Here is an 18,012-nt window from a genome sequence, read left to right as displayed (position 1 = left end):
TGTCATTCCCATCAACTTTTTTCTATATACGTACGTACGTATACGCGTAACCGCTTTTTCCATTTCATCGATTCCAACAACTTTTGGTGGCTAGCGTCGTGTCCGAATGATCGTCTATCGAAACGGTTTTTCTTTCTTTTGGTTGGATCAAATATCGTAGAGTATCGACGTTCATCGAACGTTCGGCAAATTTTCGTTGCAACGGGCTCTAATTATTTTCAAGCTGACCCTGTCAGCTGTTTGCAACAACGTTATCAAGTCGAATGTCACGAATTTGCGACACAGTAATTGGCAGTGTTTAATTAGTGGCAATTTCAAATATGTCTGACAGCAGTTTCGAATTAAAGCGTGTCTATTTGCGATTAACGAGCGTAATTAATTATTATCGACAAATTCGTTCGCTACGAATCGCTACTATAATTGTAAAATAATTACGTATAATTATAAAAACCGTAAGACGTTTCTAGCATTTACGCTGTATGACATTTCTTTTTCTAATAGCTGAAAGGATGATCTTTCTCTATGTTTGTCTCTAATCGATAAAATAAATGGAGTATAGGGCGAATATGCGTTTAAAACGTTATCGCGAGTACAAATATGTGAAACCGTTTCGACTTGTAAAAGTAGAAACGAGCTTTCGCCTTGTAGTTAAAAATGCAATTATTAGCCGATTATTATCCGTTTTAAAAGATCCACCAGTCTCTGAATTTTAACCGATGTTCCAAGCTCTGAATTATAGTCCGTGAACTCGTACCGTTGCAGAGGCAAGAGAAGAAGAAAACGGTAATCCGTTAGCCGTTAACAGTTAGCGGTTAACAGAAACGAAACGATACGTAAGAAAATTGGTGGTCCTTGGATAAAGACAATCCCAATGCCAAATTACTTGGTCTTGCGTACTCGATAGTTTAGTTTAATTATAAACTTAATTATAAAAATAAATACGTAAGAGATAAAACGATAAGCCGATTTTTCAGATTTAAGCCGTATCGTCTCACTGAGGTTGAGACGAATAAGCAGATTTGATGTACGATCGCAAAATGGTTGTAGGTGGTATGCCAGGTAGGTTACACGGAGGATGTTACACAGGTTCCTAATCCTGAGAAACTGACCCATAAATCTTCGAGTACGCTTGTCGGTGTCTTGTACCCACTTGGCTTTACGATACGTTAATTGCCATTCGCTGCTATTTGACTAGGGTAAGGGTTCTCGGAACGAGTTACTGGACACCTTTTGACCATTCGTTGCTTTGCCTTGATTACTTTTTTAAACAATTAACATTTCTTTTAAGATTACTTATTACTTTTTAAACGTTCAACGTACCTTTCCGTTTTAATAAAATAAAACTAATTTCTTTTTAAACGTTAACATTTGAATTAGTTTGTACGATCGACTAGATTTTCTGCTCCAATTTTTATTCAACGTTCTTTCTTCTTTTTGAAATATAAAAAACGAAGGATCGTTAGCTACTTTACTCGGTCAACTTTTACTTGAAACATTTTTCCACGTAAGCATCGAAATACCATCGAAAATATCTCGTCTTATACCCTTAGTTCTACGTACGTATATCTGTACACACGTACTGTACATTAACCTCTATACATATGAGTAGGTCCCGGTGTAAATTTTACTTGTTTTACTCGCGAATATAGAAGAAGCGTTATGTTTTTCAAATAAAGAAGCAACGAAAAGATAATTGAAGATTCCGTGAAATTGTTCCTTCTTCTTTCCTTTGGTAAATATACTGAAACTCAACCGAGATCAAATACTATGACGATTCGGACGTAGTAGACGAATTTCCAAGCGAATCATCATGAATTCCAAAGCCAGCTACGTTCTCGAGGCTACTATATATATATATCTTAACGAAGTTGTTCTCGGTATCGTTAAATTTTAGCAAATTTCTACATCGTACGATCGAAAACGAGAGCGTTGTTCGCGAGAAACCAGGTCGTGAATCGGAAGCAACTGGTCGAGAATCCAGCTCTGTCCACCTCGCGCGACAAAGTATCCAAACGTAATAAAAAAAGAGCCTCCGAACCGCGCTCTTTCCACCCTTAACGAACCTCCCATATCCGTACAGAAATTTCAAAACGAATCAACCTCTCGAGACGATTCAGCTCTTCGGTTATCATACGTCGAAAGGACTCGGTTCTTGTTGGCAAAAGTTGGAAATAGGAAGAAGAAAGGAGAAAAATCTTTCTGCAGCTTCTTTCGCCGTATAGAGATCGCGCGGGACGAGTATTTCTGGGCGAAACGTCGGCAAGATCGCGAAAGGGACAAGAACGGGCAACGTCGGTGAAACGCCGCCTGTTCGTCGATCGACCCACCGGCCCGCTTTTACGTTTCTCCTCTCGCGTTTTTAAATCATCTCCACCTCGGCTCTCTCAAATTCGCGGCGAACGAGCCACTTTGCCGAAGCCGGAAGCAAATTTCAACGACTCGTAGGAAATCGATCCGTCCCTTGTCTACTTCTCTTTCCACCGGTTCGTTCTTTCTCGTTTTGACTTGTGCCCGCGGAAAAGTTTGTTACCGTTTGTTCAACTCCTAGGAGAAACGGGTCGCTTGGTTCAATAATTTTTGAATACCTAGACCTAGCAGACCTAGCAACGATATCGCATCACGTTTCGTGACATTTATACGCGATAAAAATCGCGCAGCCGATTTTCGATCGTCGGCTGTCTGCTAAGAGGGTTAAACTAATCTAAGCTGAAGATTTACTTCGCAAGCGAATAAAAGATGATCAAAAGCGTGTTTACGATAGAAAAGTGGAACGAACGACTAAAGCGGTCGAAATCCGTGGAAGAAATAGAATAGTTTAGGCTTCGGACTGAAAGTTCAATTAAATTCTTCAAAATTACATGGCTGATATCTCAAGCTTGTAGACGATGCCCGTTATTATTATTATTATGGTCTGCTTCGATCTTTCACCTCGAAGATCTAACAGTCTCGCCGAAGACCAGGCCAACAGACCAACAGAGCGGAAGGTATTACTAGCCAAACGGCAAACGGTAATAATTATCGGTAGGGGAAAGGTAATAAGCGCGCGGTGCCTACTTCCGCCACGGAATTGATAATTCAGCCGCGCCGTGGCGGGCCAAGACGGATAACGCGCGTCCGTGCGAACAACCAGCGTATATTACGTCGGAACGCGAGGCGAATAATAAATTCTGTCGGCTCCTTCTCGCTGGCTCAGCCCGGTATCTCGCGATATAAGCGCGGCTGGTCTGCAGGGAATCGCCGACGGCCGCGAATGTGCCACGTATCCGATGAAAAACGGCACCACCGAGCCAGAACTGGCATTAACGAGCGTAAACGCGAGAATGCTTCGCGGCAAGGCCGACGATCTCCCGATATCGTACCGCGCCAACGAGAATTCCGCGCGAATGGTCACGACGATACGATACCTAACGAGCGTGCCGATCGAACGTTTGTTGCGTTCGATGGAAATCGATTTTCGCACCGGCAGTCACGCTTCGAGCGTTGAAACTCGCTCGAACGTATCAAGGCCCGAAGAATCCTTGGAATCGTCGAACAAGTACGTCGAGTTGCGCGAGTCGTCTTCGTACCGATCGGTCCTACCGTTTCTTCCGTCGTCGGCCAGCCGGAATCGTTCGAATCGTCGAACGTTTGCTTTGTCGTAACGTCGTTTCGTACGCTCGTCTAAATCCAACCGTAGAGAATAAATAATAAAAGAGAGAAGGCGTGTCCGACAAGATGGACAGAAGCGATCTTATTTTACCGGATAAATCAGGAGGTTGGCTTAAAGATACTTGCTCGAAATAAAAGTTATCGTTTCTTAAAATGTCGTTCATTTCTCGCCTACCACGATATTGCTCGTTCCTTTCCAGCGTATTGTTTTTTTTTTTTTTTTTTTTCGTGTTAAAAGGGTATTAATCGCGTATATCGAAAATATTCGGACGGTAAGTAAAAAAAGAAGTAAATTTAAGAACCGTACCGAGCAATTATTATCGCGAAACGATGATATTGGAAACACGACGTCGCGCGAAATATTACACCGACGTAGGAATATCGTTTTTCAACCTTAACGCGTTAACAGCACGGCCAAAACTCCCGTTACACGATGATCTCAGTCATCGATAACTTTCTAATCAATGGACGGACGGTACGTGTTACACGAGTAAGCTTCGTATAGATTCGTCGCATCGTTATCCACTTTCGGTACTGTCAAAACCACGCGAGATCAAAGAATCGGGAAATAAAGAATCGGCCCAATTTTCTCCGAGTCCCGTGTCTCTAGACCCGCTTTCGTTTGGAAAGAAAAGCGACTCGGCTCGTTGATCCGGTTTCCGCGCGACCAGTTTGCAACGGTCTATCGCCAGCCGTATCCTATCGAGATCGTTCGCGAGGCTTGTTTCGAGCACGGCGTCGCCGTTAAACAGCGGAATCGAGGGCCGCGTGCCAAAGCATCATCTTTTATTGCACAAGGTTCGGGTCAAGCGTTACGGCATCCGTGAATCGTCGCGAGGACGCGCGACGAAGGCTCTTGGATAATTTATAGCGCCTTTACAGAATCCGTGTCTAACGAGATTGTTGTACACTCTGCGTCGCGATCTAGCGATCTAGCGAAATCGAAATCAAGCGTTTTCGGTAAAGGTCAGTTTCGGTGTCGGGGTTAGGTTGGGTTAGCCTTGGGTTGGCCTTGCGTGCCGATCCTTTTAATTTACCACCTCGCTGTTTCGCGTTTGTTTTGTTCTCACCCGTGTATTACCCATTATAACGGATCGTTCGCCCTAACTTTTCCCGATCACCGTGATACGTTTGCAGATACGGCGGAGACGAGCGGTCGCGCGCTGTCGTGCAACGTGCTCGAATTTCCTGCAAAAATCTAGAAAACTAGAGTATGGCCGAACGTGTGGAGGTTGTACGCGTAGAAAAAAAAAATGATTCGGAACGATGGGTTTGCGACTTAAATTTCATGAAAATCGAAGGCGCAGAGCTCCTCTTACGCGCAATCATCAAACTTTTACGCATACGTTGTACGTGTCGTATAAAACCGGCAATGTAGCAGTACCTGTGTCGAAGTTACGATATATTTGTCGCGAACGTATATTCAGAGAAGAGTCGATATACAGCGCGATTAGCGACCTCGAAGATACGGTAAACGTTAAAGATGATCCCACTGATCATCGGATCGAGTAGTATCGTCGATGTAATAAACGCGAGTAAAATTTGGCGTACTTACATCTCCCTTTTCCGGAACATATTTAGCCAGCCAACCCCATAGGACTCCGAATCCAAGACCTCCGAGAATGGCGATAGGACCCTGGAGGATCTGATACCAGAGCGCATCGTGGGAGAACATGATGCTCTTTATTATGCCATGGATCGCCACTGATGCTGCGTCATCGATTCCAGACACAGCGATGATCAAAGTTGGAATGCCCTGAAGGGAAACCAATAACGAATAAGTATCTCGATGCAGTGATTATGGACTATTGATCGAAAAATAAATCAAGCAACGATTAAATTTAAATCTGTAAACGCTTCTTTTAGCGATTTGGTGAAACGCAGAAACAACGATTAATAAAAATTAACGATTTACGTTGCAAAAGAGAAAGAAATATATATAATGAGCGCAGTTTTGACATTAACAATAATTCTCAAGCGCAAAACAGCGAATCGTTGTTTCATAAGAAATCAAGAGAAATAGCGAAACAAAGTGCGATTAAATCTTGTTACCGCGGTAATCGGTACCTTTGCTCTGTGATATGCTGGAACGAGTATACGAGCGAGAGAGAGGGAGAGAGAAAGAGAGGGAGAGAGAAAGAGAATTTAAGCGACTATCGTCTAATAAATATAAAAGATTGTACGCGGCGTTCCTGGATGCGTCGTTTCGATACATACATGTTCCTCGATGTATGTATCGTTCAAGAGTAACACCCGCCTATCGCTTGTTTTTCGGCTCTGTTCTGCCCGTTTGAGTAGACGCGGCCGCACCAATCGGCGACGAGTATCGCGCGTCGTGTTATCGATATCACGGTAAAAGATATCCAATCGTAAATATAAAAATTACAGAAGTAAAATTTAAATTATATCCACGCCAGGAGATAGCGAAATAACGAATAAAAGGATTATTAGCCATCCTGGAGGAGAAATTTTCTTACCGAGTTTGATGGCACGACGAACAGCATCCCGACAGAAATCGACGGTTTCCGTATTTTTCATCCCCTACCGCCATAACTTTCCTTATTTTCCAACGAAACCTCGTTATCGGCTGCAATCGCATTCCATCGCGGTAACTTCGAAAACCATTAAGGAACTTTAAGCCGGAACGTTCGAGGTCAATGAAAATAATCCGCCGTTTGATAGATAGAAAGGAAACGGAGTCGGAGGAATCGGGGAAAATGAAACGAAAGAGAATTAAGAGGAGAAGGAGGAGGAGGAGGAGGAAGAAGAATCTAACGAGATGACGCTCTCGCGATTCTTTCGAAAAGCCATATCTCGTATGGGATTTAAGTTTTACGATCGTTTTAGCGACTTCTTAAATCACGTTGAGTCGCTCCGTCGACAAAAGGATTTCGATTCGTCAGCGATTTCTGCAAAGATTTGTTTCGTTGTACGTTCTCCCTTTCCGCGATCGTTTCGAAAGTTTGGTAGGAGAGATTCGAAAAATCTTTCGTCGCGTTGCTTTTTTCCTTGTTCGACGGTGTGTATGTAAACGCTTATCGCTTTCGCGCATTGCCGATCGAATGGTATCTCGGTGATCAGGGCCGATTCGCAGCCCTATCGCGGTCCATCGACCATCCAGCGGAGATCCACTTTGTGGAAAAACAGGGCAAGTGATAAATTATACTTGAAAATTAGTTATCTGTTTTTTTAACTTTAGTCGGTACTTGGTAAATTTGTTCAGCTGTTTGGTAAACGTGGATGGCAAACGGGGTGTCATTTTCGAATGGCCAGGCCCGGAACTATGGTCCTTCGAAATCGTATTTCAAGACGTTGATGATTGCGAATTTCCGAATCCGTGAATAAAAATAGCACGAAACGCGGCTAAAACGATCGGCGACTTCGCGTGTCGCAACCGGTTCGCCATAATTTCGATTAAATTAGAGTGCTTCGTTTTAACGTATATTCTATATTTTACATACGATACGCCGTCAGTGGCGTAAAGTATCGCGTAAAGTATAAAATTATCGGTGCCGGTTGAGTACCGGTTAACGAGAAATCTAGAAAATCTGTTTAATATGCAACGAATAACGCGCGAAATAGAATATTAATTTAATCAATTAGTTTGCCCCGAGTCTAGCCTTTCGAGCCTGTCGTATTATCTTCTTAACTAACCCAATCTACGATAAACCTTCGACTTAAATAAATACTCAATGGCCTCTAATATTCTAAATGATACTAAAATAGCATTTATAGAATCGCGTACGCCAACCGTGAAATATCCAACATGCGTCTCGCCTCGTCCTCGCAATTCTAAATTACCTCTATCTACGCCACATCTTCGATTAAAACGTTTGAAATTTATTTCCAGAGTCGAATACGGAAATTACGCGCAGAAACACGATTACTTAAAAGTACAACGAACGCGTACGTAGCACGCGGGAAAGGGACGAGAGAACGAAGAAAGGGTTCCCTCTCTTTTCTTTGTCTCGACCTCCTCTTTTCGATTCCTCGGCAACCTTTTTCATCTCGCGGTTAATGCCAATTACTCGGCACATTCTTCGCAAAGCGTTTAATTTCTTCTCACTTGCGCGGCTGCTTCCACCACAAGAGCGACGAATAAACAAAAAGTCTCGTCTAGATTTTTCGACTCATGAATATCACATTGCCAGGAATGGCCTTTGCACTCTTCAAACAGCTTCCACTCCATTTTCTAAACTGAATTATTTAAGTCCTCCCACTGTTTCTCCTATCTGCTTCTCTTTCTCACTCACTCACACACACTCTCTCTTTCTCTCATCGTTCACGCTCTTCTTCACCGTTCAGTTCGTTCTCGCTAATGTTTTTCACATTATCATTTTAAACACCGACCGTATCGTTGCAACGCGTCAAATCTTCTGGACGTACCAACTTTTGTCCCTGGACTGTAAACTTCGCGTTCGAGCTGTCTTTAATGATTCTGTTTGTTTGCTGTTCGGTGATGGCGATGGCGTTTCGTTGAATTTTTCTTCGTAATATGTACAATCTTGGGGAAAAATAATTCGACGACTTATATATTTGTAAATGATGCATCTATGATTCTAGAAAATGTCTCTATATTATATCGCGTAAATTTTCAAATTGTAATTTTTACAGGTAATAGCGTATAATGTCTAAACACGCAAGAAATTGTTTCTCTTCCACAAAATATTACATCGTTATAAATGAAATTTTGACATAACAAATCGCCTTGCAATGTTAAACCGTTCAATTAGTTCTGCATACGCTATTCGCATTTAGCGAAAATTTAATAATTTATCGTTTCATTCGTTGCGTTAATTTCACATTTCTTGTTAAATGTATACTTTTCTTTCTAATCTTTGTCGAAATCTAATAATTTACTTTCGCTTATAATTCAAACAGTTCGTGTATATATATATATATATCTCTATACGATAGAAAAAGTCTTGCGCTCTCCCCGTAATTTTCTAATCGTAAATTATCTATCAAAGCTTTACCATAGATCGCTGATATTCGAAATGTCTGCTTTCGTCTACGAAGTCTTTCGTACGCGAAATGGACGATGGATGGTCCGGGCAACGGTCATCTCGATTATTTTCAATGATATAGCAATCTGAAGCGAAATTTGTCAAAGCGAAGTTGGAACGTGGGACAAGTAGCGACGGGGCGTTATGGTCAGACGCCTGCGGTACTGAATTAGCCATTCATGGAAATTGCCTCGCGCCCCTTCGTGATTTGACGAATACGTCGATTTGTCGATAAGAACTGTCGCTGACGGGCCGTTCCGAAGGCGAGAATACGCCCTGCGAATAAAGACTATCGTCTGAATATCGATCACTCGGTCGTCCGCAAACGATATTTTCGACAACCTTCGTAGCAGCATCGTTCCAAGGCTGCACGATCCGCGACAGAAATTGTCTTTCGTGATTATTCGGACGCGTTTCTTCGGCGGTTTTGTATTGCCGTATAAATTAAGAGAAACAAAGAAATTTAGCTGACAGAAACGCGATAAAACGTATTGGTAATGTCTCGAATAACTGGCTGAGCAACCAGCACGTGTACGTAGTTACGGCTAGTCGAAACTTTTTTCGTATAAATTCTTTGAAAAATGTTACAGAATTACTAAGAAATTATTATAATTCAATCGTCAGCCTCGTGATTTTTCCAATCGGAAATAAATAATCGGATATAAAATTAGTCTCCGCGTCGATGTGTATTTTATATATCTTTGTTTTAAGATATTTGGGCTAGCCTGCAGGATTGCTTATAACTCAAACGAATACCGCTAAATACCGATAAATTTCACTTTGATTCGATTCGTTTACGAGATAACGCGCGTAAGTGGACTTGCATAGAAATATCGTTAATCCAAGTTTGACAAAAGCAATTAGTTTTTTGTAATTTTGTCCGTTACGTATCGTGCGATAAGGATTTTATATCACGGTACTAAGTTTTCAATTTTCATCGATTCAATTACGTTAGCGAAACCAAACTATTTTATATCGCATATTTTTCTTCGATATTAACGATCGTCAGAGAAGTACAACTGATAGGAAAACATAACCCACGTGGTAAATTCCATCGGTAAAGATCCGACTAAATCCAGCCGCTGGTTTAATCTGCCGCAATTACGGAACGCTGTTGAACCTGTAATCCTATCTGATACGAGGTAAATAGAGATCCTTCGAATTTGAGACCATCCTGCTTCAATCTGCGCAAAAGTACCGCCGCGCATCGTTGATCTTTTTAATCTAATTAATTTAATAACGTCCTTAATCCCGCATCAGAAGCATTACAGGAGCAGATTAACTATCACAAGTATCGTATAAATTTCTATTTTAACACGTATTTACGCCTATTTTATTTAATTGTATAACATTGATTTTATTAATAAAATGATTCTTTATATGTAACAATTTTGTCGCAGATTTTGATCGTTTGATCGTCCTTTGCGAACAATAAACAAGAAGAACGATCATTTTTGACGTTTCGATCGAAAAGGTCGAAGAGGTCGAAGAGGTCGGAAAACGAGAAGGGAAGTAACGCGAATAACGTGTAATTTCGTATTCGTTATTCTATTCTGCTGCGTTTGGTCCTCCTCCAATCCCGCGTCGAAGAGGATCTTCACCATGGAGATTTCACGGGATCTAACGACCGCTGTACAATTACAGGCCGGTGCTGTTTAATCTATGATCCCGTCTAATTCGATGGTATACCGGTTTTCCCCGAATTTATCGTAATCGGCGGTTCTAGGCGTATTCGATTCCCAGGTAACGTTTCTGTTCCTGGAAAATCGACTCTCCGCGATTCCCCAAGTTCGAGCGATCCGACGACGCGAACAGATCACGATACTAAATAGATGTAGCTTGAACGCAACCGACTGCATTCTTCGACTCGCTTTTCGCCTTGGCGTTGAAGAGATACGCGCGTTTGCTGTTGCAAAGATCGTTTAACTATAAATTACACGCGAGGGCTCTCCAGAGACGATAACGAAATGTATTTATCAAACACTTTCCGCTACAAGAATATCGTAAACGATATCCGAGATTAAACAGGTTGAAACGTACGGAATACGAGAAAAACTGTCGCGATGTTGTTACTCAGGAGACAATTTTTTATTAGAACGTTGGCTGCGCTACGGATCGTCCTAAACTTTAGATAATTGTGAAAGACCGAAAGAAAATTAATATATATCTAGAATGTAATTATGAAATTACGAAGAAATGATAATTTTAAACAGCTGGAAAAAGAATTTGCGTTAATCGGAAGTACACCGTGTATAGATCAAACGTCTCTTCTTCGTTCTCTCTTACATTCGCCGTTTATATTCAACGACATTTTGCACAAATTGAAATTAACGTGGTTTTATAATTTCTTGAATAGCACGGATGCAACTACAAAGTCCTGCTAACCGTATAAAACGCGTTTTTATTCCTCGATTCAAGAAAATTCAATCTACCAAAGAAATTGTAACTGCAATTTCGCTGGCACTGTAAGTGGCACGGAATCGTATGGGAAAGCTAGCTACCTACGTTTGGAATGTATTTCGAAAGAAACTTTCTCGATTACTTCGAAACAAAGTAGAGTTGGTAGCATCGGTTGGCGAAAAGACTGGTTCGCTCGACCGAGCTCCACCATCACCGAGCTGCTTGCGAATTTTTCCCGCGTCCCGTCGTGCGCGATTGCACCGCGAGGGAACGCGAAATTGCAGCGGTGATGCAGAACCGGCGTCCTAAAGAAATTTAATTAGCGTCGACGTGCATTCGGTAAGTTTACGACGCACGAGTGTTCCGACCGTATCGCGCTACTACCGACTAACGGATGCAACTTGGCGGGCATTATCCGTGAACGCATATGTCTGGTCGACGCATCGCGGCACGGCTAATTCGACGCGCGAAACTCCGCGACATGGAATTATTCGCTCTTGTTCGAACGAAACTGCTTCGAAGAATACGCAAAGAGCGTCGCGGATTTTTGTCGCTCTTTAAAATGGATAATGCAGCGAGAATTTTCGTATGGTTGCTGATAGAGATATTAAAAAAAAAAAAAAAAAAAAGAAAATGATTTAATCTCACCTTGGCAACTCCGTAACCTTTGGAACGTAACCTGAAGAGACAAGGTACTACAACGGCCGGCGAAACAGCAGCTACTACGCTTCCAAGCAAGAGACCCCATATCCAGGGCAAATGAAGAAGATATTTGGTTAGTACAGCTACGACGAGTGCTTCGACCACCCATGGAATTAGACCGAGCTTCGGCACCGTAACTTTCAACCTCTTCAGGGCGTTTGGATCCAAGTCCAAGCCGGCTCTCGTAAGGATGATAACTAGAGCGACCTTTCTGTAACAGAAAACACGAGGATCAGCGACTGATCTTTACCGTGAAATACGACGAATTCTTTTCCAAAGGAGTCTCGACGATGTCCTTAAGTCTCCGATAAACTGGTTTATTAATTTACTAATTAAATTCAACCAGATCTTCGATCTCGTCTGAAGTAAAGCAACCTGACCTCAAACTTAGTCTCGTTTTCGCTCGTACGGTTTCGAATTAGCAAACTTATCGAATAATACTTTTAAACGTTCGAGATAATTAGGACCGCTCGTTGTTAACGTGATCTAAATTCAGAGCGGAGACTTTAAGTAAAAGAATGTCGTGAAACTTTTGAGAAAACTGGACCGATGATGCGAGTTAAACGGGTTTCGCGCTTTAAAAGCGTATCCTCCGCTTATTTAACCTGTTAACCGCTTTCTAATCGTTTGCTCGCGAACCAACCAAGTTAGAGGAGCTGTTGCGCTTTTCAGCCAGGTCGCTCGTGTTTCAGCTTTGAGAACGTATCCCTGGTGAATCTGTCTGGAAGCGGAGGGGCGCAGCTTATCGTCGGAGTTTGCGTCTCCGTTTGCATAGCGGGTGGAAAATTCGACGCGTTTTCTCGAGATTGCCGATGTCTCGCAGAGGCACTCGTTCGCCAGATCGAAACGCAGCTTCCTTTTCCCCGTTCCTCTTTCGCCGAAGAAACTCGTAATAGGATAAGTTTTGGACGGTCCGACTCCGCGAACCGGTTTCCCAAACTTGCGTCTTTAACGTCGGTGGCATCTTTAACTATCCGCGAGACTCGACTTCTCGTCGAGTACATTTTCCGGCTTTTCGAAATTCGAACAACCTTGCGTTCCCTGGGCGGGCCTCGTGCATTTTCATTTACATAGCGACGAGAACGACGTTTTAACGTGGTTATATTCTCCTTTCGATAGAGTTACAATTATCCTTCGTAACGGACTCTTTGTAGATACGTTTGTAGAAATGTTGATCGTACGATAACTAAGATCAAACAGGATACAAACTTGTTTTTTCCAACCTGAACCGATCTTCTTTACGAGACATTCTTCTTCTTCTTCTTCTTCTTCTTGAAAAAGAGTAACGCTGTTTCGCGCAATTCAAAAGTTCTACGTACGATGTGTACACGTAATGCAACACGATCGTTGCGACAACGTGTCTCAGACCGATGACACAACTTTACGCACTGGTCGTTATTATTCGCAGGGATGTTTAGCGCGCTATTAAAAATCTAACAAAGAGCAACGAAGAGCAACGAAATTTCATCACACGAATTTATATCGGACTCTAGAGCGACTAAACTTTTGTTGGAGACATTTTCGTTACGTTATAGAAAGTTGTTCGTCAAAGTACCGCGTCGTTCTTTAAAACGCAACAACTTCTTTAGAATTGGACCGAACGACTTGGATTTTTCGACGAGTTAGTAGGTTTGGTTTACCGGTAGACGGACGCGCTATGAAAATATAAAAAATACTTTCTTCTGGATTCACGTCAGTCGTATACATGCTGAAAATTTCATCGAAATCGTTTAAACATTTTTTCTACGAGGTACGAGAATGGTTGGTTCGAAACGATGCTTAATCGCGGCCTTTTCCGCTACTTTCGCCCTAAAATCTAAAGATTCGTACGCGTTTCGATGCCTGTCGCTTGTTTCTGCTTCGATCGGTTTCGATGAAATTTTTAGCTTTATATAAATATACCTATATACCCGACGTAATACATAACCGACGTAAATCCGCGAAACGTATTATTTAAATTTTCATTACAGTCTCGATTAGAAAAGCGTTCCTAAGCGCGTACAAAACCTTTCTTCTTTGCCGTTTTCTTCGCGATTCCGAGCAGTTGCAGTTTTTTAAAAGTTTGCCGCACGCCATCCAATAAATCGATGCTTGTAACTTGCGAGAAAAGGAAAAAGAACTCGAGTGGTTTGATACGTTAACAAAATTTTGGAAGATTTAAAAAACTGTATTCCGTCTTAAAGGCTATACTTAAAGGAGAATACTTTTGCAAGTCACTGCTGTATTTTCGTTGCTTATCGAAGATATCGAAGAGGAGACGCAATTCTGACAATTCAAGCTTTCGGCGCGAAGGAAGCCTTTTTCAACGATTCTCGGGTCTCGGTATTTTCAAGCTTGGAGAAAACGCTTCATCGTGACGTTCGATCGAATCGAATCGAATCGAATTGAAATTCAACGAGGTTCTTGCTGGCTATTTTTCCTTTTTCTTTCATTCGCTTTCCCTTAAAAGTTGGGCGGAAATTTCGAGCGGAATTTGGAACCTGCCGCTTCCCGACTCGCCTGGACGCTGTTCGAAGAATAATATCGTTCTCACGACGAACTTATAGCAAGTTGTCCGAACGGAAGTTTGCTACGTACGACGCAGTTCGACGAGTGAAAACTCTACTTAATAACGCGTTGTTGTTTCCTTACGCGATCAAAGAAGCGAGAAATTTCGCAAATTGACGCAAAGTTAGGTTTTACACGCGTCTAGCACGCTGCTTCGTACGGGCAGTTCCCCAATTCTCGAACCGTGTTGCAGCGAATTCGTGTGGTAGTAGAAGTAGAGCGTCGAGTTAGTTAGTTGGTCAACTATGTAAGGAAATTACTATCGATTAAAATTATATAGAAAATCCTCGAATAGAATAAAGGAGGGGCGAAATTGAATCGTCTACTCATCGTACGTTATCGCTAAAAGAATAGGTTTTTCGTACTTGGTATTAGACGATCTGGTTGGAAGACGACGATATTACATGGGCGAACTGCTAGAGAATGGTTGACACCCGTGCTTAAATATTTTATTATTCTTAGTAGATTGGCAGACGCGTCGAACGCCCGATAATAGTTGGAACTTGGAAGTATCGCATCTCGTTGTTTCTATCGCGAGCAAAGATTTCCTCCGTGTGTATCTTCTATGTAAAAAGATATTTTCTCGCTGAAACAAGGATGTACATACGAATGGTATGTCAATAAGAGAAGCAAACGCTTCGATGTTTCGATGTTTCTACTCGTAGCAAAAAGCTCGTTAGACGGTTGTTGCCTCGCTACGTATGTACCACGTATGTACATATATCGTGTTTTTCACCATTATTTTACTCCGAATACCGAGCTCCGCTCCGAAAACGTCCATCGCCGGCTTTCAGCTACGCGGCTATCTAAATATTTCAAAATTCCGACTCCTTGGGGAAAGCGTACCCTTTTTCAAGACCCACGTTTCAACGACTCGAACACGCACGGCACGATTCTTTCTATTCTTCTTGTTGTGCAAGGTCCGGCCAAGATGCCCGGACAGAATGCAATTTGATTCGTGCGTTTGAATCTCGACTACCGATCCTTAGCCTGTAGCCATGTTTTACGTACACGATGATTACGATTAACCCTCTATAGCATCGTGTGACTTTGAAATTACGTACTCGAGTACCGTCGTTTGAAAATTTCATTTTATTCGTATCCTTGTTACGATCTGATCATATTTCTTACTATATATAACGTTAACCATGTTATCCTATTGTATTAGGACGCTCTTCGTATTATTAATTCTTTTTTTTTTTATAAGCGCATAAAATTCAACTTGTAGAATATCGACTCGACTATCTAAATAACAATCGACGTTAATTTTTCCAAAAGTTGTACGTGCTTTCGGTAATTGCGAAAAAGTAAAGAAGCTCGTTGTTTCTACGGATAACCGCCGTAATACGTTTAGAATCCAAGCGAATTACCAAATACGATCGATAAAACAACGCGTTGAATTTAACGTCATAGCGAACTAAAATTTCATTCTTCGATACGGATCAGATGTTACCGGGCGCAGGAGAGAAGCTGCGAAAGAAAAATTTCGATCGCGTAAAGGAAAAGCTTCTGAGAAAATTTATACTTTGGTACGTTATTTATATTTTTTTATTATCACCGGTGCAATTAATCGAATACATCGGCTCGACAAAAGCTTAATGAAAACTTTGCCCTCTCTCTCGCGCTTTACCGCCTTGCCTCTTCTCCATCTGTCCCTTTCTCTCCGAGGAAAAGGAGATAATCGCGGTATATAAAAGCAAAGGAGGAAAAGAGGAGGAATAAGAGGAAGAAGAGTCGTTGCGAGAGTACAATAGCACCTGGACAAAACGTTGCTTGGCAGGAACTATTATTTGGCGGGCAATCGTCGGCCAGTTCGTTGTTCCGCGGCCAAAATGTGTCGCGCGAAGAACACTTGACCTACATCTATGCCGGGCTACCGGTGAACCAGTGAGACGTGCTCTAATTTGAATTAATGGTTCGCTGTAACGTGCAGAAAACAACAACATCCACCAGCCAAGCTTTACGCCCCAGTAGATCCAATCGTTCGTTGTTCGGTCGTGGTTGGCCCCGACCTCCTTTTCCCGCGACTAGACTTACAAATCTGTTCACCGTTTCACCGATCGTCTTTCTCTCGCTACTCGTCGCATCGGTGCGAGCGCGCGTATATCGTCTTATCGAATTCCAACCATCGACTACATTTTGCCGAAAATTTCATCAACCGTACAGAACGCACGCTGCACCTAAGAGGCCGACCTACGCTATACGTTTTACGTTATAAAATATACATCTCTTCGATTTTGCGCGTGCACCGGTGCGACTTTTCGTTCGTCTGTGTACGCTAGGGTCGAGTACGATGCTTTAATATTAATTAATTAACGCGAATTTAATGTATTTTCTCTTTCTTTCTTTCGATTTCTTTTCCCGCTCTATATACACCTCCGTGTTTTTCTGCAGATGTGTTTAAAAAGGTTGCCGCTAAGTCGACCTCGATACCGAAATTCCTCAAGCTTAAATTCGTTTTAACGCATCGTACGGTACTTACTCGTCACGAAGTAAATAACGCGACGTTACGTACGATTGCGATTAAAAATAATCGTAACGGCTGCGTGAAAGTCTCGTTAGAATTATGGCGATTAGAACGTTGAAACGCGAAGAAAAGAGCGCGTGGATCGAGTGAATTTCAGATTGATTCGACGAAAGAGCTTTTTTCTTAAATCGCGCGCGTTCTATTTACAAACCTCCGTGAAAAGACAGACGCGTAATGTAGCCCGGTGTACGCGTTGTCGTATTTCGGACAACTTCACGAATTTATCTCAATTAATTAGCCAGTTACTCCGCGTTTAAACAGTTTTACGTTGAAAACTATTTCTTAGACTAAAACAACGATCTCGAAACGTACGAGAACGCTGTCCATCCGTGTTCCTCGTTGCCGGCGAACGCTCGAACGAATAGTAATCGATAATGGAATGATCGAAACCACAACGGTGGCCGCAATGGACTCTAAATTCGCTTTGGATAAGGTGTACGGAGAGCGTGGCGGGCGTTATCGATCGAACGAAGCACGGGTCGCGTACCCTGCATGCGTTCGTACGAATTGGCCTTAACGCCTCTAACCCAGAAACGCCAGGATTCCTGGCATGCCAGCGCGACCCTCGATAATCTCGATCCGCGCGATCGATGTCACCCACGTTTCCCGCGTCCGCGATCTGTTCATCCACAAGCTCGCGGACTTAGACCCTGGTCGACGATTACGACGAATCGATTACACGCGCAAAACCGCGTGTGTCTGCAACGGTAGACAGACTCTTTGCTTTTATATCTATTTTTCTCTGCAGGTTATTAATTCGCGTTTCTTACAGGATCTAATAGCATTCCGTCTCGATGGCCCGACATTTCCTTTCCAAGTCGCGTACGGAGAATTAAAGCGTGTAACAGTCATCGTGTTACCTTACATGCTCCGGCTTTTTATAGACGATAGATAATATTAAAACTGGCCGAGTTGAAATGTTAATAAACATATAGGACATTCTCTAAACGTTGATATTTTAATCGACTTAAAGATTTGACTTAAAGAGGAAACAATCGCTACGTGGGTACGCGCAACCGGTCTAGCGTGCGTATACACGCGTGTCAGCGACGAAGCCATCTACTATTACGTAACGTTACAAGCTTATTACCGTTCGTACAATGGCCGCGAACACCGTTCATCTCCCGCCTTCGGTAAACTATGACGGTCCAAGTTTTCATTTCAAATGCAAACTATATATAT

The 18,012-nt window shown here is 42.3% G+C and overlaps 1 protein-coding gene across 2 annotated transcripts in view; it reads right to left on the bottom strand.

The window, feature by feature from the left end:
• Positions 1–18,012, bottom strand: part of Nha1 (Na[+]/H[+] hydrogen antiporter 1) — a 99,380-nt gene that overhangs the window by 24,060 nt on the left and 57,308 nt on the right. For both annotated transcript variants that reach the window (XM_072005280.1, XM_072005279.1), the window contains exons 3-4: positions 11,703–11,967; positions 5,204–5,404 (exon numbers count right to left, since the gene is read on the bottom strand). In XM_072005280.1, the coding sequence (XP_071861381.1) occupies positions 5,204–5,404; positions 11,703–11,967 (466 nt within the window). The remainder of the gene's footprint in view (positions 1–5,203; positions 5,405–11,702; positions 11,968–18,012) is intronic.

This window comes from Bombus fervidus, chromosome 6 (assembly GCF_041682495.2).
Source record: "Bombus fervidus isolate BK054 chromosome 6, iyBomFerv1, whole genome shotgun sequence".
Taxonomy (NCBI): domain Eukaryota; kingdom Metazoa; phylum Arthropoda; class Insecta; order Hymenoptera; family Apidae; genus Bombus; species Bombus fervidus.
The sequence above is the reverse complement of the archived record's forward strand: the minus strand, read 5'-3'. Positions and strand labels throughout refer to the sequence as shown.